General features: G+C 59.5%; 1 protein-coding gene across 2 annotated transcripts in view; it reads left to right on the plus strand.

Annotated features, from left to right (window-relative positions):
* The window catches only part of ITGA2B (integrin subunit alpha 2b), a 43693-nt gene extending 22468 nt beyond the window's left edge, over positions 1-21225 (plus strand). The window contains exons 17-30 of one of the 2 annotated variants that reach the window (XM_054014732.1): positions 1016-1167; positions 2036-2161; positions 2604-2671; positions 2998-3145; positions 3613-3705; positions 3949-4028; positions 4508-4588; positions 4917-5022; positions 6839-6991; positions 7924-8052; positions 10794-10907; positions 12091-12192; positions 13704-13826; positions 20615-21225. In XM_054014732.1, coding sequence (XP_053870707.1) covers positions 1016-1167; positions 2036-2161; positions 2604-2671; positions 2998-3145; positions 3613-3705; positions 3949-4028; positions 4508-4588; positions 4917-5022; positions 6839-6991; positions 7924-8052; positions 10794-10907; positions 12091-12192; positions 13704-13826; positions 20615-20710 — 1571 coding nt within the window. In that variant the 3' untranslated portion in view covers positions 20711-21225. The remainder of the gene's footprint in view (positions 1-1015; positions 1168-2035; positions 2162-2603; positions 2672-2997; positions 3146-3612; positions 3706-3948; positions 4029-4507; positions 4589-4916; positions 5023-6838; positions 6992-7923; positions 8053-10793; positions 10908-12090; positions 12193-13703; positions 13827-20614) is intronic. The other variant, XM_054014733.1, reaches the window with a different exon arrangement.
* The last annotated feature ends 319 nt before the right edge of the window (positions 21226-21544 follow it).

Consider the following 21544-nt stretch of genomic DNA (forward strand, 5'->3'; position numbering starts at 1 on the left):
ACAGGGACACTCATCTCGAAGAACGTCAGTTACTGCACAGGGTGAGTAACCTCCTCATTCATACCCAGGGGAGCAAACAGCTGTGCATATCTCTCTATCAGTGTTATAGAGGGTGGACAATTTAAGAAACTGAGTACAGGTAAATCTCACCCTCAGAGATGTTCCAAGCTTCTTTCACAGACTAGACTTCCTCCTAGTCTGGGCCCAATCCTTTCCCCTGGTACAGTCCTTGTTAGTTCCAGCAGACATCTCAGGTGGTAAGCAGGGGTTTTCTCATGACTGGCAGCCCCCTTTGTCCTGTCCACCCCCTTTATAGCTTTGGCACAAGGCTGGAATCTTTTGTCTCTATGGGTCCCCACCCCTCCTAATGAAAATGTACCAGATTTAAGATGGATTTTATTATCAGGTGACATGGTCACATGTCATTGTAAGATCCCCTAGTCTCCATTCCCCATGGGCTGGCCCACACACACAGGAAGGCGTGAAGGTAAATAAACCATTTACAATCAGTTGTCCTAGTCAATGGGAGCCATCAAGATTCTAAACCACCATTAATGGCCCACACTTTGCATAGTTACAATAGGACCTCAGAGTAATACTTCATATTTCTAGCTTCAGATACAAGACTGATCATGCATACAAATAGGAGGAATATATTCAGTAATTTATAACCTTTGTAATGATACCTTACAAGAGGCCTTTTGCATGAAACCTATTCCAGTTGCATCATATTCACACTGATAAGCATATTTCCATAAAACATGGAGTGCAATGTCACAGCGGTATAGCCAGGAGGCCGGCGTGTGCACCAGGGATAGTGGCATGGGTTGGTGTGGGCACTGCAGATTGCAGTGAGGGGGCAGCATGGGTACCAGTGCCAGGGGGCCAGAGCCAGGGACGGTGGCGTGGGTGCCAGGGCTGTGTGACTCAGAGGGCAGCATGGGCACTGGGGCTGGGAGCTTGGTGATGAGGGGCACCGCAGCCTCCCCTCCCCTGCTGACCCTCTGCTCCCCAGGGCTGGCCGCTGACCTGCAGCTGGACCGGCTGAAGCCCACGTCGGGGCGAAGGGTCTGGGAGCTGCAGACACACCAGGCGGGCCTCAGACTGGAGCTGCAGCTATCGAGGGAGGCGCCACTCACCTGCCAGAATCTCACAGCCTACCTGCGGGTACGGGGGGCTCAGGGCGGGGGCTGCTCCATAGTCAGGGTCCCTGCGGGCACCCCAGGGTGGCTCCTGGCTGATCCACTTCTCAGGGCCACACCCCAGATCTTACACAACCCCCCTTTAGGTGCCAGCCCCTGGTCCCGCTTGGCCTTGGCCACTGAGCCCCTGGGCCCGGCCTCCTGCAGCCCCGAGTTGTGCCCGCGGGTCCGGCTGAGCCGGGTTCCTGGCAGCGACGCTGCTGCGCCTTGGGGCCAGCGCGCCCCAGCTGGGGGTTATGGGCCCATCAGGGTGATTGGTCGCCTAGGCCCAGCCCGGGACGCCCCAGGGCCGGGGCACAGAGCCGGGGTTTAAGCCTCGGCTGGGTGGGTCGTCCCAGAGCACGGCACTAGCAGTGACCCCTTGATGGGCTCCAGCTCTGACCTGCACACCCGGCCCCTACAGCTCCAGTCCCAGCCTGGGCTGTGCCCCATGGCCTGCCAAGAGACTCTGGGCAGGCACCCCTAGTGCGGGCACTGGCGCTCTGACCCCCATGCGGATCCAGGTCAGTTTCAGCCAGCTCCTTAGTGACTCTTCGCTCCAGCTGGGTGGGGTGACGCCCCCTACATCTGTCTGCTCTGAGAGCATCATACGCCTGCTCCCCTCAGGCACCCCGCAGCCTACAGGGGAAACCGAGGCACGTGTCGGGGGGACAGAAATATTACCAAACATTCCCATTTGGTCACGTCTCTGTCCCGTGGGCTCAGGCTGGGCCAGGGCAGCCGCCCTTGGTCCTAGCGGGAAGGATTCACAGTGTGCCCGGGCTGAGACCTGTGGGGCGGGGGGTGCGGGCACCCAGCCCTGCCTCATCGCTCTCCTCTCCCCTCCACCCCAGGACGAGGCTGATTTCAAGGACAAGCTGAGCCCCATCGTCGTGAGCCTGGCGCTGAGCCTGGCAGCTGGGCTGGGCACCGAGGAGCTGGGACTGGTGCTCTACGGGCAGACGGTGGTTCAGGAGCAGGTGTGCCAGCCCAATGCCCCCTAACTATCCCAGCCCTCGGCTCCCCCCATGTTCCTGTCCTGCAGCCCCTGCTGTCCCCTCCAGGGGCTCGCCCCACAGCTCTGCTGGTGCCCCTCAACCTTTACCCGCAGCCCCCAGATATCCCAGCCCTGGGCTTCCCCCACCCCACAGATCTGCCAGTGCCCCTCAATCCCAGCCTGTAGCCCCTGCCATCCCAGCCCCGGGCTCCTCCTCACCCCACAGATCTGCCAGTGCCCCATAACTATGACCCACAGACCCCTGCCCCCAGCTCTGCTGGTGCCCCTCAGTCCCGCCCTGCCCTCAGCCTTTCCTCTCCCTGCTGGGCTCTCTGGGGCAGAGCGGTGCCAGGGCTGGTGCCCCATGGCGTCACTGGCTGTGAGGCTGAAGAACTGCTCTTGCTTTGTGTTCTGCTTGACCCCAGACAAGAATCGTGCTGGACTGCGGCGAGGACAACGTCTGCATCCCAAAGCTACAGCTTGCCGCCCACACGTAAGCACAACTTGGGCTGAAGCCAGGTCCATCCTCAGGCCACTGGGCTGGGGGTCAGGAAGGAATTTCTTTCCCTGGCGTGCTGCAGCATTCAGTGCATGGGGGGATTCGGCTGGCACTGGCTGCTGGTGCTGGCAGGACACGGGACTGATGGCCCGAGCTGACCTGCCGATCCCTAGGGCTCACAAGGGCTTGTTCCCCATTGGCCGTGGTCCACTTTCGGACAGCTTCCCCGGCCGATACACAGTGTAGGCGGCTCCTATTGGCCAAGCCCTGGATTCCTCTGGGTCGGGCCAGGACTCAGACTCCTTCCCTCCATCTCTCAGGCCCGTGGCCCAGCTGTTCATCGGGGCCGAGAACGTGGTTCACATCCTGGCCGACGCCACCAATGCGGGCGAAGGCGCCTTCGAGGCCGAGCTGCGGCTGCAGCTGCCACGCGACGCCCACTATCAGAAAGCCACCAGCAATGTCCAGGTACGGGCAGGGCTGGACGGGCTCCCAGAAGGCACTGCGGTGCTGGCACCTTTCCCCCGCTGCAGGGCAAAGGGGTCCCCTTCCCCAGCAGGTGGAAGGGGGCCACCCCAGAGCTTTCCATGGGGCCCCCGGTGACACCCTGCTGCAGTTGCAGTCACAGTCCCTCTGTGGTCTCCATCGCTCTGCCATTGCATCGTCTGCCCTGTGTCGTCAACGGGGTTTGAACCCTGGACCTACAGCCTTGACCTCTGCTCCGGGGTCACTCCCTTAGCTGGTTGCAGTGGGAGGTTGTTATCCTGCAGTGAATGCTGGTTCAGAGCGGGTCTGGGATGGGGAGCTCCCATGCGTGTGTGTCCGGGCCCCATCCAGCCCCCTCCTCCCCCCACAGTGAAAGTCCTCCGCTTCCTGCCCCCAGCCTCTCCCCGCTGCCCCCATGGTAACCCCCTGCCTCTGTACCCCGGCCGTAGGGGCTGGAGAAGTTGATCTGTAACCTCAAGAAGGAGAACGAGACACGTGTGGTGATCTGCGAGCTGGGGAACCCCATGAAGAGCGGGACCAAGGTAGGGGCCTTTCCTCCCCCCCCATGCGCCGCCTCCGGGCTGCCCTTCCCTTGGGTGAGGGGCCCCTGGCAGGACATGCCTGTGCTCACCAGCTCCTGGACGCTTTGCGCTGTCCGTTGGTGATGGAGGTACCGCAGCACGGTGGTGCCCGGAGCTGGGAAGGGGCTTTGCCTGGGCCCCCCGGCCGAGGAGCCCTGCCCATGCCCTCTGGCCGGGCAGACACCAGCTCCCCTCTCCCCGCAGATCGCTGTGGACGTGGCACTCAGCATCAGTAACCTGGAGGACGCTGGTGACACCATCGAGTTCCAGCTGCAGCTGTGGAGGTGATGGAGATGCCCCCTCCCCCCTGTAGCGGCCTGTCAAGTGCCCGGCTCCCTGAGCCACCCCCGGGCCCTGCTGGCCGGCCTGGGATGCTCCTTTCAGCCCACCCATTGGTCACTCTGGGGCAGAGCCCGGGCAGGGGCCCCAGCTCCCGCCCCACTACCGGCCTGCCCCAGCCCAGAGCAGTGGCGAAGGCCTAGGGCGCGGCTGGCCCTGTCTTTGGATCTCAAAGCACTTTGGGAACGTTACCGAATTAGCCTTCCCGGGAACTGGCAGCCCCAGGTTGCACAGGAGTGGAAGCAGGAATGGGACCCAGGAGTCCTGGGGCCCAGTTCCCTGCTCTAGCCACTAGCCCTGAAGAGGCTCCAGGAGTTCCTGTCCCCTGCTGTAGCCCCTCGCACCAGTCGCCTCTGCCCGGCTCTGTCCCAGCAGGGCCCCGCCGGGCGCTGCGGCTGACCTGGCTTTTCCCCTTTGACCGCAGCAAGAATAGCCGCAGCCCCCACAGCAACGTGGAGCGGGTGCAGATCCCCATCAAGGTCGCCGCGCTGCTGGACCTGCGAGGGTGAGGGGGCTGTGAGCCCGGGGGATGGGCAGAGCGGGTCTGGTGCCCTTGGGGGGGTTCCCTGGCACGGCTGGGATCCCGAGTGGGGTGGGGTCGGGCAGTGACCATGGCTGGTACTGGCTCAGTGCCCAGTCACACCACTCAATGCCACCTCGTGCCCTCTGACTGCACCTCTGGCAGGGTGGGGTTAGCGCCACGTGGCCTCCCTCTGTGGGGCGCAGCAGCTCTGCTCCGCGAGCCCTGCAGAGCCTGGGGCCAGCCCGACCCTGCAGCTGACCCCCGCGCTCGAAAGTGGGAACCCTCAGCCTGCCCACCTTGGCTCCCACAGGAATTCGCTGCCAGCCACCATGGTGCTGCCAGTGGCAGGCTGGGAACTGGTGGAGGGCAGCCGCCGGCTGGAGGACCACGGGCCCAGGGTGGAGCACGTCTATCAGGTATGGCCCCACAGCGCAGGGGGCCACAGGGCGGGCTTGGCCTCCTTCCCTCACCCGGAGCTGGGCAATGAGCCCCCTAGTCCTGCTCTCTCCCCCCCCACAGATGTTTCACAGCAAGGCCCTCTGCCATGGCTCGGGGGGAATTCTGTCCCTCCCCAGCTGGTTCCTGGTGTCGCTTGGGAGCATCGCGGGGTGGAGGGCCCTGCGCCGGGCTCCTCTGGCTGGGAGGCTCTCCAAGCACCCGTCCTGGGTGGCACAAGGAGCCTGGGGGCTGCACTAGGCAGCGGGCGCCGGGGAAGCACATGCATGGCCCAGGGGAGCAGACGGCAAGGCTGGGCCTGGGCAGCGGGGCCCTGGCACCCCTGTGCCCCACCGCGCCAGCTCGGAATGGGGCTGATCAAACAGTGGTCAGCACAGCTCCCGGAGACCACATATCAGCCTCCTGCACACATACACCCCCACACATGTGCTGGTACGTGCCCACCTGGGCACCCCCTCCTCACATGCACTGGTACACCCCCACCTGGGCACCCCCCTGCACACGCGCTGGTATGCTCCCACCTGGGCACCCTCTGCACACGCGCTGGTACGCCCCCACCTGGGCAACCCTCTGCACACGCGCTGGTACGCCCCCACCTGGGCACCCCCCTGCACAGGCGCTGGTACGCCCCCACCTGGGCACCCTCTGCACACGCGCTGGTACACTCCCACCTGGGCACCCCCCTGCACACGCGCTGGTACACTCCCACCTGGGCACCCCCCTGCACACGCGCTGGTACACTCCCACCTGGGCACCCCCCTGCACACGCGCTGGTACACGCACATCTGTGTACATCCTGCACACACGCTGGTACAGTCACACACACACACAGGTACACATCCACACACATAGCCCCATGCACACCCACTGTACACTGACACGTGTGGATCCCCACACATGTGCACTGGTACACACACACACACCTGTGAATACTGGTACACTTCCCTCTCCCCCCACCCCCTTGCACACATGCTGGTACACCTACACATGCTAGTGCACCCACACATGCTCCGGTACACCCACACCCATACACGCTGGTACACAAACACGTGTACCCCCACACATGTGCATGCACCTGCACTGGTACGCACACACACAGGTACGCCCCCACACACGCGCTCTGTTCCATACTGCCCTCACATGCTCCATTCGGCACTGCCAGTACTGGGGAGGTGGCCCGGGTGTGCCCACTCTCCCTGGCTGTCTTGTTGCAAGCCGCCCTCCCCCCCCCCAGCACTTATGTACAGTGTCACATCCCAGCCCCATCAGGCTTTTCCCAAGCTTCAGCGTCCTCCTAGGCTCAGGTGGGGGGGAGGGAGGAGTCACCTCGCTGGGGCCCTGGGCTTCCAGCCCCGCCTTCCTCCTCCGGGTTAACAGCCCCCAGCTGATAAGCTGGCTCCCCTTGCTAGCGGGTTGTTAATCACCCGATGTCCTATTGCCTCGATATAATCCATGGGATGCCCACACCTGGAACACGGCGTGCAGATGTGCTCGCCCCATCTCGAAAAAAAATCTTGGAATTGGACAAGGTTCAGAAGAGGGCAACGGAAATGCTTAGGGGTCTGGAACAGCGATTACATGTAGCCCCCCAGCGGGAGCCTGAGACTCGCTGCCAGGGCTGGTTTACAGTGTAGACGCCCCCTAACTCCTGTTAGAGAACCAGGAGACAACCCCCCAACTCCTGTCTCCCACCTTCCTCCCGATGCCTCCCTCCAGTGTGGCGCCCCCCCACTCCCACCCAGCATTACTCCCCTCTCTTCCCCTCCCGTCCCCAAGCTCCACAACCAGGGCCCTGGCACCGTGAGCCAAGCAGAGCTGCGGGTGGAGTTCCCGAACCAGTTCCAGGGTGACTTCTTGCTGTACATGATGGAGCTCAACACAGAGGGGAGGATCAACTGCTCCAGCCCCACAGGACTCAACCCTCTGGAGGTAGGAGCGGGGATCTGTTGCACCGGCAGGGGGGTGGGGGGCTGCTACCAGGCCATGGGCCCCGGGCTCTGCCAGCTCCAGCACTAGCAGAAAGGCCCCTCGTTGCCATCCCAGCTCTGCTGCCAGGCACCTGTCCCTCCATGAGCAAGAGTGGACGGGAGCTGGGGGCAGCGCAGGCTGCATGGGGCCCAAGGGAGGGGGTGACGGGTGAGATGGAACATGTGGTCCGAGTGCACCTGCCAGGCTCTGATGTGGGATCTTCCCAGGTGCCAGCAGGCAAAGCGGCTCCAGTCCCGCTATCCCAGCCAGCTGCCAGCCTGTGGGGCTGAGCTGTGGGGCTGCGCTGTCCACGTGCAGTTGTGCTGGGAGCAGAGCCAGCCCAGCCCCACCAAGCCGCAGGGTGGGAGCCCTGAGTGGAGCCGGTCGGAGGTTTCCGAGGAAGCAGCGTTTGGTTGGAAAATCCTGATTTGTTGGAGGCTGCATTTCCCCGGAAAGCAGTCGGTCCAAGGTCTGCAGCTCCAGGGGAGCCCTGGGGTCCCCAGCCCAGGGGCAGGCCGCGTGGCAGCTGCTGACAGAAATAGATGGCCATAAGTCTTGTTACTCACCACTGAACAGCAGCTGTGATCCTTTCCCGTCAGTTTCAGTTCCGGGCTGCAGGGCCCTGGGAGCAGAGTCTGGCTTGGAAATTCAGGGTTGGTGTTTTCTAAGCAAACTTGTTTGCAATTTCCAGTTTGAAGGAAATTTCCAAATATCAAAACTCCCCAAGAACTGGTTCCACTGGGCAGAGTCTGAGGGGTCTGCCCAGGCTGCCAGGGGTGCTGGGCTGGTGTGGAGGAGCGGAGGGGGACTGGTTTAATATGGAGGCTGGTCCATAGGGCCTATCCCTGTGGCATTGGGATGTGGAGATGAGGCCGTGTCCCCTCTCATTCCAGCTGGAGGGCCAGAAACCAACGGCCTCCCCTGGCCACAACATGAGTGACCAGCCCGCCCACAGGCGAGAGCGACGGGAGGCAGACAAGGCCGAGGCAGGCCCAGCCACTCTCAGGGAGCCCACCCTGGTGGTAAGGAGAAGGGGGGGTGTCTGCCAGGAGACTAGGGTTACCATATTTTGTGCCTCCCAAAGGAGGACACTCCACGGGCCCGCCCCCGCCCCAACTCCGCCCCCTCCCCAAAGTCTCCGCCCCCTCCCCTGCTTCCCACGAACATTTGAGTCGCGGGAAGCCTGAAGCAGGTAAGGGGGAGTGTGGGGGGAGGAGGCGCGGCCCAGGCTGGCCCCGGCCCTGGGGTGCCGGCCCCCGGCCGACCACCCCCAGCCCGCCCAGCACTGCGGTCCCCGGCCCGGCCCCCGGCACCGCACTGCCGGTCCCCAGCCCCGCCGGCCCGTCCCCCGAGCCCCCGGCCCGGCCTGGCACTGCCGGAGCCCCCGGCCGAGCCCCGCCGGAGTCCCCGAGCCCCCGCCGGAGTCCCCGAGCCCCGGGCCCGGCCCCGCCGGAGCCCCCGAGCCCCCGCCGGAGTCCCCAAGCCCCCGGCCCGGCCCCGCCAGAGCCCCCAAGCCAGGCACCGCACCGCCGGCCGGCCCCGGAGCCCCCGGCCCGGTCCGGCCCCGCTCCGCCGGCCCGTCCCGGCCCCCAAGCCCCCGTCCCGTCCCGGCCCCCGTCCCGGCCCCCCCGATTTTCCCGGACATGTCCAGCTTTTTGGGCTTTCCCCCCGGACGGGGATTTGGAGCCCAAAAAGCCGGACATGTCCGGGAAAATCCGGACGTATGGTAACCCTACAGGAGACCCTGCCCCAGTGGGTGCTGGCCAGGCCCAGTGCTGTGCAGAGACAATCTGGGGGGAGCAGAGAACCCCTGGTGAGGGGAAGGCAGTGCCCCCAGGGGTGTGGCTTCCTGGGCTTTAGCCTCCCTGTTATACACACACAGGGTGGCTGCAAAAGGGGGTGGGGAGGGATCCCCCCACTAGGGGGGGCTGTAGGTCAGATAGCAGTTTAGGGCCTGCAGCCAGAGCGTGGCTGGGAGACCAGGCAGACTCTGTGGGCAGCATGGACTACGCTATCAAGGGAGACAGCTCTGTGTCTGGTCCCTGAGCGGCCACACACCCGAAGGCCAGCTCCCACGCTGGGCCGGCATCTTCCATCTCTCCCGCCCTGCCCCCCCATCTGCTCTGGAGCTGGGTGGTTCTGGTGGGACCCAACTGAGAGTGCCAGTTCAGGACAAATTGCTTCAAACAGGGCAGTTACAGCCCAAGGCAAACGAAACCAGCCAGAGAGGACTGTGGTTTTACACCACTGGCTAACCACAAGTCACACAAGCAATTCTCTTAGATACAGTACTCCAGGTTCCCAGTATCACCATCAGTGCCACTCACTACGGGGGTGAATGGTTATGAAAACCAATACCCCAGTAAAAGAAAAAAGGTTCTCTCCATCCCAAAGGACCAAGCCCCAGACCCAGGTCAATATACAAGTTAGATCTTACCCATGAATCATGCTGTTGCCAATCCTTTAGAATCTAAAATCTAAAGGTTTATTCATAAAAAGAAAAAAATCTAGATGAGAGTTAGAATTGGTTAAATGGAATCAATTACATACAGTAATGGCAGAGTTCTTGGTTCAGGCTTGTAGCAGTGATGGAATAAACTGCAGGTTCAAATCAAGTCTCTGGAACATCCCCAGCTGGGATGGGTCATTCAGTTCTTTGTTCAAAGTTTCAGTTTGTAGCAAAGTCCCTCCAGAAGTACGAAGCAGGATTGAAGACAAGATAGAGATGAGGCATCAGCTTTTTATAGTCTCTTCCAGGTGTAAGGACACCTCTTTGTTCTTACTGTGGAAAATTACAGCAAAATGGAGTTTGGAGTCACATGGGCAAGTCACATGTCCATGCATGACTCCGTGCTTTACAGGCGGCAGCCACTGCCCACACGCTATCTTGAATGTCCCCAGGAAGACTTCTTATGTGGATTGGAGTCTCCCAAGGTCTATTGTCAGTTAAGTGTTTCTTGATTGGGCACTTAACTTGAAAATTCCTTTCTCAGGAAGCTGACCAAATGCTTTACTTCAGAATCAAAACACATTGATATACAAAAAGAAGAACAGGAGTACTTGTGGCACCTTAGAGACTAACACATTTATTAGAGCATAAGCTTTCGTGGACTACAGCCCACTTCTTCGGATGCATAAGTCTGTATCTGTACGAGTTTTTTCATGAGGTTGATGGATTTCCACTCCATACGGCTAAATGCAGTGCCTTGCATAATGACAGGTTTCAGAGTAGCAGCCCTGTTAGTCTGTATCCGCAAAAAGAAGAACAGGAGTACTTGTGGCACCTTAGAGACTAACAAATTTATTAGAGCATAAGATGCATCCGAAGAAGTGGGCTGTAGTCCACGAAAGCTTATGCTCTAATAAATTTGTTAGTCTCTAAGGTGCCACAAGTACTCCTGTTCTTCTTTTTGCGGATACAGACTAACACGGCTGTTACTCTGAAACCTGTCATTGATATACAAGTACATAGTCAATATTCATAACTTCAATTACAAAAATGATGCCTGCATACAGACAGCATCATCATGATCAGCAAACCATAACCTGTCCACAGACACCTCATACGACAACCTTTGTACAATATTTGGTGCAAATATATAACAGTGGTTGCAACAATGATTTCTACGGTCCCAGGTTATGTCAGTAACGTCACATGGGGACAAATCAACCCCTACCCCCAGGCTCTGGATCCAAACCCTGCAGGTGTCGCAGGGGTGCAGGGGGTGGGGGCGCAGGGCTGACTCGCTCTGTCTTGTGGCAGAACTGCAGCAGCCAACCCTGTGTGGCCGTGCTGTGCAAGGTGGAGATGCTGGAGAGGGACCAGCGGGCCATGGTGACTGTCCACTCCGTCCTGTGGATGCAGAGCGTCAGGAAGGTGGGGATGCGGCCGGTCAGAATTTTCCCAGCCACTCGCCCGTTCGCTGACGTGACAGGTTTTGTCGACCCTGGTGCAGATTTGACCAGGCCAAGGCGAGAGTCCCTTGGAAACCTGCTGGTATTCCCAGGTCCACACCTCCGCGCAGGGAGCCCTCCAGCCCCCAGAGCACTGGCTGATGCCCGGCCTCTCAGAGCTGGCAGGCTCCTCTCAGGAGCTCTAGGGAAATCCCGGGAGGCCGGCTGGCCCCTAGCTCTGCAGCAGGGAGCCCTGGAGGAGATTTGGGGTTGGGGTTTCCCAAATGAAATGTTGGGGAGTTCTCATTTTGGTCAGAAACCCCCAAATCTTCAGCTTCACTTCAACCCAAAGTTCCTGTTCCCCCTGTTTTTTCCAGTTTGGTTCCCAACCCAAAAATTCAATTAGTGCTGAGATCAGAGCCCTCAGAGCTCCATCCCCGCTCAGGGGTATGTGGGGTCCCCCCTGCCCACCCATGTGTCCCCTCTGGGTGAGTGGGGTCTCCTTACCTGTTCATCCGTCCGTCCCCCCCAGGGCGAGTGGAGTCCCCGTCTGCCCATCTGTCCCCCTCCCCAAGGGGCGTGAGTGAGGTTCCCCCTGCCTGCCCACCCAACCGGGGCCCAAGGCAAGTGCGGGCCCACCCAGGCCCACCCATCCATCCCCCCTAGGACTGCACAGGCTGTCTGAACACAGCAGGGCACCCCTGTACTGCACATCGACTTCGGCCCTGTGTGTACAGGCCGTGGCGTTCCACTTGAGTGGGTTTGGGCAGCCCCTGAACTGTGCTGGGGTCTGAACCCAGGAGTCCAGGCTCCCTGCAGGGCAAGACATGCTGGGCTGCAGTCCGCTGGAGCTTGGAGATGCCCCGTCATCTCCCTTTGGATGGACAGAGGCCCAGCTGCCCTGCTTCCCTTGCGGTCTCGTGGCCCCAAAGAAGAGCAGAGGGCAGTGGGGCCCAGCCGGGGGGCGGTGGAGTCCAGCCTGTTGTCACATCTCCCTCATGCCCCTGCTCTGGGATCAGCCCAGCCCTGCTGGTGCCCAAAGCACCCATGCAGGGCATCCAGCCCCTCACAGGCACGGCTAGTCACTGGGCATGTCCCCAGCATGACAGCCCTGCCAGTGAGTGCTGGGCCATTCCTGCTGCCCCCCGGGGCTCTCTCCCGCACAGCGGCCCCATGACCAGTTCATCATCCAGTCGCAGGCCTGGTTCAACGTCTCCGCCATGCCCTACCGCATCCAGCCTGAACTGCTGCCCAGCGGACACGCCACGGTACGTCCTTGGGGAGGGGCCACGGCCAGTGGGAGGAGCCACCTGCGGCCCCCTTGCTCTGTGGGGGGCTGGTTCTGTTAGCCCTGCAGCGCCTTGCTGGTGCCCCCATACTCTGCCCCCCAGATACCGATTGGCATGGTGGCCCTGGCAGTAAGAGCCCGAAGCAGGCACTGAGAGTCACACTCTTCCGCCTGGGGCTGGGGCCCCGCACCGAGGGCTGGGGCGTGCTGGCAGTGACGGGGTGCTCCTGTGGGTGGGGAGAGCCAAGCCGAGCAGACCCAGGGCACAGTGCCCTGGCTAGGGTTACCATACTTAACAAATAAAAAAAGAGGACCCTCCATGGGGTCCTGGCCCCGCCCATTTCCCCAGCCCTGCCCCTACTCCGCCCCTTCCCCGCCCTAACTCCGCCCCCTCCTCCCTCCCACTCCCAGCCACGCGGAAAGGGCTGCCCGAGCGCTACCGGCTTCATGGTTTGCTGGGCAGCCCCCAGACCCTGCGCCCCCGGCCGGCGCTTCCCCAGTGCAGCTGGAGCCCGGGAGGGGAAGCGCCCAGCCGGGGGCGCAGGGTCCGGAGGCTGCCCGGCAAACTGTGAAGCCGGTAGCGCTTGGGCTTCGGGCAGCCCCCTTGCCTCCGGACCCTGCGCCCCCAGCCGGGCACTTCCCCTCCCGGGCTCCGGCGGCGCAGGGTCCAGAGGTATGGGGGCTGCCCAAAGCCCGTAGCGCTCGGCTCTTAAACAGAGCTGAAGAGTCAGGGGAGGAGCAGAGCCTCCGGCCGCGGCGGCTCTGCTCCTCCCCGACTCTTCGGCTCTGTTTAAGAGCCGGGCTGCCCGAGTGCCCGAGTGCTACCGACCGAGTGCTACCGGCTTCGGGCAGCCCCCATGCCTCCGGACCCTGCGCCCCCGGCCGGGCACTTCCCCTCCCGGGCTCTGTTGGCGCAGGGTCCGGAGGTATGGGGGCTGCCCAAAGCCCGTAGCGCTCTGCTCTTAAACAGAGCTGAAGAGTCGGGGAGGAGCAGAGCCGCGGCGGGAGGGGAAGTGCCTGGCCGGCATTTTCCCGGACATGTTCGGCTTTTTGGCAATTCCCCCTGGACGGGGGTTTGAGTGCCGAAAAGCCGGACATGTCCCGGAAAAACCGGACGTATGGTAACCCTAGCCCTGGCAGAGCGTGCAGCCAGCGCCTCGGCCTGGCCCCAGGGCACAGAGGTGTGGGCGAGAGCACCCCGTCCAGCACCGGCTGCAGCTCCCTGGGCCAGAGGGTGGCACCATGGGGCACCTGGTACCAGACCACGCGTGAGGTCTGAGGTGGGGAACAGACAACTTGAGCCCTCTACTGAGTTGGCCGGGGAGGTGGGGGGGCAGCCCGTTGTCTTGGTAACCGTGGTCATTTGGGCTGGTGGGACACCGCCCTTGCAGTCCCCACCCTGAGGTGAGGGGGTCAGCCCTTCCCCCAGGCCCCTCCTGGCCCCGTCTCTCTCCCCCTTGGTGGGGCGCTGACCTAGCTGTCCCTCCCCAGGCCCACACGGAGGTGGTGCGGGTGAGCCCGGATGCGGAGAAGGAGATCCCCACCTGGTGGGTGGTGCTGGCTGTGCTGGCTGGGCTCCTGCTCCTGGCCCTCTTCATCTGCGCCCTGTGGAAGGTGAGGCTGCCAGAACAGAGCCATTCCTGAGCAGATTAGTCCAGCCAAGGCCGGGGGGCTCCTGGCATCAGGATCCCCACATGGGCAGAGCAGGGGCAAACCTGACCCTGAGGGTAGCCAAGATGTCTGTAGTCAGGTTCCAGGCCAGGCTCAATACCAAGTGTCGGGGCCAAGTTAGGTGTCAGGAGGCGAGGCCAGAGCCAGGAGTTCTGGAGCAGAGTGGGGTGTGGCAGCTCCAGGAGGTCCAGGCTGGGTTTATACAGGGCGGGGAGCCAATCAGGAGCCATGAGGCTGCTGCCTGTCAGACTCCTTGAGGCAGGACTTGAGCCCATGGTCAGTGTCCACAGCAAGTCGTGGGCAGTGGCAGGCAGGCTGGTTACAGTTGCTGCTGGGTGACGGTCTGGAGATGCCAGCTGGGTACTAGAGCTGCAGGGTCTTACGTCCCCTCCCCCCTTATAGGGGTGCCCCCTGTTGGGAGTGGCAGCAGCGAAGGCAGGTTGGGAGTATGGACTCGGGCTGTGGGCTCCCAGAATTGCTCTTCTGGGCCACAGCCCAACCTGTCTCTGAGGCAGCAGAGGGAGCTGTGTCTGATTTTGAAGTCCAATGTCTCATGGACTGCATCCTCCTCATGTCCTTGGACCCACACCGGAGAGTGCAGCGGTTGAGCCTGGTGAGCGAAAGGGCTTCCGTGAGGATACCTGAAACCCTGGATGTACTGTGAGGGATCTGGGTAACTGAAGCGTCCCACGCACTGGGTTGATTGGCCGGCTGATGGAACATAGCTCAAGGGATCGGAGGTCCAGTTTACAACACGCTGGTGTGGCGGTTTAGGGCTGAGAGTCACACTTTTTGCCCAGCAGCGAATGCCGGGCCTTCCTGATGCCAGCGGTCAGCATACCACTTTTAGTTCTCCTCGGCCTTGTCCAGGTGGGCCTTGGATCTACTGCACCCTGTCAGTGGTTGCAGGATTGGTGGAGTTGTTGGGTATGGCTGAGTGGAGATGGGGGTGGAAGTCACAGTTGGCACAAAATGGACTCTGCCCAATGGAGACGTGGCTGGCATTGCTGTAAACAAACTCTGCTCGGGACAGGAGGCTCGACCATTTGTCCTGGTGGAAATTCATGAAGCAGCACACGCATTGTTCTAACAGCGGATTCCCTCATGTGGCCTGACCGTCAGTTTGTGGGGAGAGGCAGAGGACGTGCAAGTGCAGACCCCAACCAAAACCGCGACACAAACTGTGGACCCCGATCACTTGTGCCGCTCTCCAGGAGCCCATGAGGGCAGAGGATGCGAGTCACCGGGAGCGGGACCATCTCTTCTGCAGGGGCAGGTGCACAATGGGGAGCCGTGGGCCATTTTTGTCAACTGGTCAACCAGAGTGAGAACTACAGTGTGCCCCTGAGACAGGGGAGCTCAGCTGTGAAGCCCAGGGCAATGGCCACCAGGGTCCCGACAGGGTCTCAGAAGGCAGTAGCATGCTGAGGGGTTTCGAGCGCAGCATCTTGGTGTGGGTGCATGTCTCACAGGAATCAACAGTCAAGTGGACTGTAGTGCACACTCGGGGCAACCAGAGGAGTGGGCAGCCAAGCGGAGAGTCTTGAGGTGCCCCAGGTGGTCTGCTAGTGGCGAGTCAAGACAGAGCCGGAGTACCTCAAACTGGAGGGTCCTGGTGGAACATACAAGCAGCCCTTGACATAGAGCAAGCCATCCTGAACCTAGTGTTGGCCCTGGCCTGCTGTCTTGAGTTCCTTGGGAGGGGGCACCTTCCCCGTGGCTGAGTGGATCAGTGACATGAGGTCTTGGGGAATTGTGGCATCCAGGAAGTTCCAGGGCTTAAAATCGTGTGGGGACTCCATGTGGGGGACTCCTGGATAGCAAGATATTCCCCTCTTTGGGACAAGGCATTGGCAGTCTTGGTCTGGGTCTTCGGGTGGTACGTGATGGTGAAATTGAAGTGTGGGAAGAACAGGGCCCAGCAAAGCTGCCTCTGGTTCAGCGCTTTGGCTCAGCGGAGATACTCCAGGTTTTTATGTTCCCTGTAGACCTGGACTGGGTACTGTGCACCCTCCAGATAGTGGCACCACTCTACGAAGGTCGCTTGGATGGCTAGAAGCAACTTATGTAGAGTTTTGTAATGTTGTTCGGCTGGAGTGAGCGTCCATGAATAGCAGGCACAAGAGTGGAGATGCTGTTGGGGACCATGTCTTTGAGTGAGTAGGGCCCAATTGCCATATTGGAGGCATCAGTCAGGATTAGTTGGGATGGACCAGGGCCTGGGAACTGACAAAGGTCATCTTGAGCCGGTCGAATGCTTGTGGGGCCGCCAAAGCCCAGGTGAAGGTGGTAGTTTTGCAGAGAAGCACTATCAATGGGGCAATGTCGCTTGAAAACCCAGAGATGAAGCATCTATAAAAGTTAGTGAAACCCAGGAAGCGCTGCAGCACCTTGACGTTTTGGGGGAGTGCCCAGGTTCATACTGCCCCACCTTCTTGGAGGCCTTTGGGGGACAAGATGTAGCCCAGAAACTTCACAGAGCACTGATCAAAGCTGCACTTTTCCAGCTTTGCATCCAGGCTGTGTTGGTAGAGCTGTTCCAGGACCAGCTGGACATGCTGAGTATGTTGCTCAGGATCCTCAGAGAAGACGGGGATCTCATTAGGTGGACTTTTTTCAGGGTAGCAGCCGTGTTAGTCTGTAGCCGCAAAAAGAACAGGAGTCCTTGTGGCACCTTAGAGACTAACACATTTATTAGAGCATAAGCTTTCGTGGGCTACTGCCCACTTCTTCGGATGCATATAGAGTGGCACATATATTGAGGAGATATATATACACACATACAGAGAGCATAAACAGGTGGGAGTTGTCTTACCAACTCTGAGAGGCCAATTAAGTAAGAGAAAAAAACTTTTGAAGTGATAATCAAGCTAGCCGAGTACAGACAGTGTGATAAGAAGTGTGAGAATACTTACAAGGGGAGATAGAGTCAATGTTTGTAATGGCTCAGCCATTCCCAGTCCTTATTCAAACCGGAGTTGATTGTGTCTAGTTTGCATATCAATTCTAGCTCTGCAGTCTCTTGTTGGAGTCTGTTTTTGAAGTTTTTCTGTTGTAATATAGCCACCCGCAGGTCTGTCACTGAATGACCAGACAGGTTAAAGTGTTCTCCCACTGGTTTTTGAGTATTATGATTCCTGATGTCAGATTTGTGTCCATTAATTCTTTTGCGGAGAGACTGTCCGGTTTGGCCAATGTACATGGCAGAGGGGCATTGCTGGCACATGATGGCATATATCACATTGGTAGATGTGCAGGTGAACGAGCCCCTGATGGTATGGCTGATGTGATTAGGTCCTATGATGATGTCACTTGAATAGATATGTGGACAGAGTTGGCATCGTGCTTTGTTACAAGGATAGGTTCCTGGGTTAGTGTTTTTGTTCAGTGATGTGTGGTTGCTGGTGAGTATTTGCTTTAGGTTGGGGGGTTGTCTGTAAGTGAGGACAGGTCTGTCTCCCAAGATCTGTGAGAGTAAAGGATCATCTTTCAGGATAGGTTGTAGATCTCTGATGATGCGCTGGAGAGGTTTTAGTTGGGGGCTGAAGGTGACAGCTAGTGGTGTTCTGTTATTTTCTTTGTTGGGCCTGTCTTGTAGGAGGTGACTTCTGGGTACTCGTCTGGCTCTGTCAATCTGTTTTTTCACTTCAGCAGGTGGGTATTGTAGTTTTAAGAATGCTTGATAGAGATCTTGTAGGTGCTTGTCTCTATCCGAGGGATTGGAGCAAATGCGGTTGGGAATGGCTGAGCCATTACAAACATTGAATCTATCTCCCCTTGTAAGTATTCTCACACTTCTTATCAAACTGTCTGTACTCGGCTAGCTTGATTACCACTTCAAAAGTTTTTTTCTCTTACTTAATTGGCCTCTCAGAGTTGGTAAGGCAACTCCCACCTGTTCATGCTCTCTGTATGTGTGTATATATATCTCCTCAATATATGTTTCACTCTATATGCATCTGAAGAAGTGGGCTGTAGTCCACGAAAGCTTATGCTCTAATAAATTGGTTAGTCTCTAAGGTGCCACAAGTACTCCTGTTCTTTTTATTAGGTGGACTGTGATGTACTGGCCTGGAATGCCATGAAAGACCTCGTTCACTAAGAGCTGCAATGTTGCAGGGGCGTTTGTGAGGCCAAATGGTATTACCAGGTATTCGTAGTGGCTGTACTGAGTTAAAAAAACAGCCTTTCACTCATCCCGGTGGATCTGAACCAGGCTGTAGCCCCCCGTAGGTTGAGTTTCTTGAATACTTGGGCTGATTGTACACAGGCCAGTAGTTCTGGGATGAGTGGAAGGAGTAACCTGATTGAGGGCTGGTAATCCACACATAGGCGCACGGTTCCATCTTTCTTTTTAACAAACAGAATAGGGCCCTGGCAAGAGATAGATGGCCATATGAAACCCTTGGCCGGGTTCTCCTGGAGATCGGAACCGGAGCTGGCTGACCTGCATTACTACATCACGTAGATATGGCCAAATGGCATCTTGGCCCCTGAGTGCAGCTCAGTGGCGCAGTTATAATCCCGGGGTGTGGTGCGGGGTCGGGGGTGTTCTTGAAGACGTCACAGCAGTCGCTGTGCTTGGGGGACAGTGCCAAAGCCAACTCTGCTGCTGGTCCCACCTGACCCATGGCCAGGGCGTGTGTCTGGTTTCTGGGGCTTGTCAGATGGCACATGCAGGCAGACGTGCTGGAAGAACTAGGAGCAGAGGCTAACTTGGTGCTCATGCCAAAGGATGTGTGGGTCATGAGCCAACAGCCATGAAATGCCAAGAATTATGGGAAGTGTGGTGAGCAGATCGTCCCAAACTGGAGGAGGTCCGATGGTCCCAAATGGCAACTTCCAGAGGTACCGTCGCCTGTGTCACTGGCCCGATGACAGGAGCCATCAATAGTTCCCACTAGGTCGAGGACCGTCTTTGATTGAACTGGATGGGCTGCTTTGTCCACTGCCCCGGAATCCACCAGTGCCCACTGTGGTGGGACTCGGTGAGCTTCTCTGCAACACAGAGGCAGACCTGGAGCTCAGGGTATGGGGAGTGCTTGCCCTGCCTGGGACGTGGTTTCCATCATAGGCAGGGTTTACAGCCGCCCAGTGTACACATTGTCCCACTGCCCATGCAGAGCCTAGTTCTCTGTCGTGAGCTGGGATGATTTAGTTGGGGATTGGTCCTGCTTTGAGCAGGGGGTTGGACTAGATGACCTCTTGAGGTCCCTTCCAACCCTGATATTCTATGATTCTATGAACACTCGGTCTCGAAGGGTGGGGAGCTCCTGGAAGACATCAGCCTCTTGGGGCATCTCCAGGGTCCCCTGGGGCAGGCCAACAGAGTGGTCTGCTGCCTCCATGTCCCCCCAGGGTAATGTGTTCACCTCACCCCAGGCTAGGATGGTCCAGGTAGGGTGACCAGACGTCCCGATAAAATCGGGACCGTCCCGATTTTTAGCTGTTTGTCCCGCGTCCCGACTGATCATAGAATATAGAATCATAGAATATCAGGGTTGGAAGGGACCTCAGGAGGTCATCTAGTCCAACCCCCTGCTCAAAGCAGATCTCTGGTCGGGATGCAATTTGTCCCGATATTTTGCTCCGCCGGCAGCACTCAGCATTTTTTTTTTTTTGCCCTCCCGGTGTCCCGATATTTTCTTCATCTCATCTGGCTATCCTAGGTCCAGGCAAGCTATCAGGATCCCGACAAGGGCAGTCGGGCCCCAGGGGCAGAGCAGGGGGAGTGGAGGAGTTTATAGTTGGGTTCCAGGCCAGGGTCGATACTGAGGGTCAGGGTCCAAGTCAGGTTTCAGGGTCACGAGGTGAAGTTCAAGCCAAACCAAGGCAGAGGCCAGGAGTTCAAGAGCAGGGGTGGGTGTTGGAGTAGCTACAGAAGATCTGTGCTGCTGCCTGGACACTTCCTGGAATGCCCCTTGGGTTTATATAGGGTGGGGAGCCAATCAGGAGCCATGAGGCTGCTGTCTGTCAAACTCTTGAGGCGGGACTTCCCATAATCCGCATCGACAGTGAGTTGTTGGCAGTGGAGCCCACGCTGGTTACAGCTGCCTGGCAGTGCTTCCGGCCTAGGTTCTAGCCCTGCAGGGAGACCGGCCCAGCTGGGGGAGGGGGACCCAGTCCGTCAGTGTGGGGGTGCCCTGGGGGTCTGGCTTGGTGCTCAGTGGGGTCTGGAAGACATTGGGGAGGATCTGTCACTGCAGAAATGAAAGCAACGGCACATCTGCCTGCCCCCCAGCCCTGGGGGCTCCACATCCCCTGCCCCAGCCAGCGGGCTGCAGTGGGCCCCCCCTTCCAGGCGGGTGCTGCAGGTGGGAGTGGGGAGGGGCAGAGGCTCCCTCCTGTCCCCATTGCTCACAGGAGAGGGGAGGGAGAGCTCTGCCTGCCACAGGCCTGATTGGCTGCTCTTCCCCAGGAGGCGGGGCAGTGGTGAAGGCAGCCAATCAGAGGAAGTTTCATTCCCTGGGAGAGCAGAAATGTGGCCTCCAGCTGTGGGGCTGCAGCTGGAGAAACGTATTTCCCGGGTCCCTGATCTAGTGCACATTGAGTCTCCTGTGCTGGGGGGGATGCTGTTGGAGCGGTGTTTGCGGGGGTTGGGGGGAACGTGCTTGATGGGGTTGTTGGGGGAGGCATGTCATCTGGGGGGGTTGTTGGGGGATGCTGTTCAGGGACATTGTGTCATGTTGGGGGTGTTGGGGGATCTGGGTCACTCTTTCCCTCTCTCACAGATGGGGTTTTTCAAGAGAACCCGGCCGCCCATGGACGACCAGGAGGAGCTAACGAGTGATGAGACGGGGGAGCCATGCACAGGGAAGGGCCAGTAGGGGGCACCCCCCAAACTGGTCCCCTCCTTGCACTCCTGTCACTATCTCCTGCAAGTGCAGCCCATGCCTGGGGCCTGTCCCCCAGTAGCAAGGAGAAGCAGAGCTAATGCCTACACCAGCCAGACGGACAGACAGTTCCTGCCCCCCCGCTCCTCTTGTAGTGCGCACCCTGCCCCTCGCCAGCTGGAGCTCCCCAGCCCACAGCGATCTCCCCTCCCAGCCAAGAGCAGGTATGGGCAGGGCTGGCCAGAGGAAAGTGCCCCCCCGCAGCCGGGTGCCCTGTGAGCACTGCCTCTCCTTAGCACCACATGTTGATTTCCACCTAGGGGGGTCAAACAGCTGCTGAGGCCCCACCCTTGGAGGGCAGAGCACCAAGCCCCTCGCTGCACCCTTGGGGGAGACAGGGGGGCCTCTCCCATTCCCCACCCACTGCTCCTGCATCACAGGCCCCCTCCTGGCCATGGAATTGTAGCCTCCCTCCTGCTTCCTGCTGTGCAATAAACGAGCTCCCAGCACCCTGTGCAGGGCGTCCTTTCCTGGCCCGCACGCGGGGGGAGCAGGTGATGGTGCATGGGATGTGGGAGTGGCGAGGGGGACTCCTGGATGGGAGTGGGGTAGTGTGGGGGCGGCGGTGGGACCCTCATGTGCAGGGCAATGGCGCCAGCGTCCCTGGGGAGCAGCAGCTTTTCCTCAGCCCTTTGGCACAGAGGCAATAAGGAGACCCCGCCATTGCATGCTGGGATGGAGGCACTGCTTTCCAGCCCCACTGCATGCTGGGATTGAGTCGGGGTGTGAGAGAGCTTGAATCTGGGGGGAGGGGGGGGGCAAGGGAAA

The sequence above is a fragment of the Malaclemys terrapin genome, chromosome 25 (assembly GCF_027887155.1).
Source record: "Malaclemys terrapin pileata isolate rMalTer1 chromosome 25, rMalTer1.hap1, whole genome shotgun sequence".
NCBI classification, from domain to species: Eukaryota; Metazoa; Chordata; order Testudines; family Emydidae; genus Malaclemys; species Malaclemys terrapin.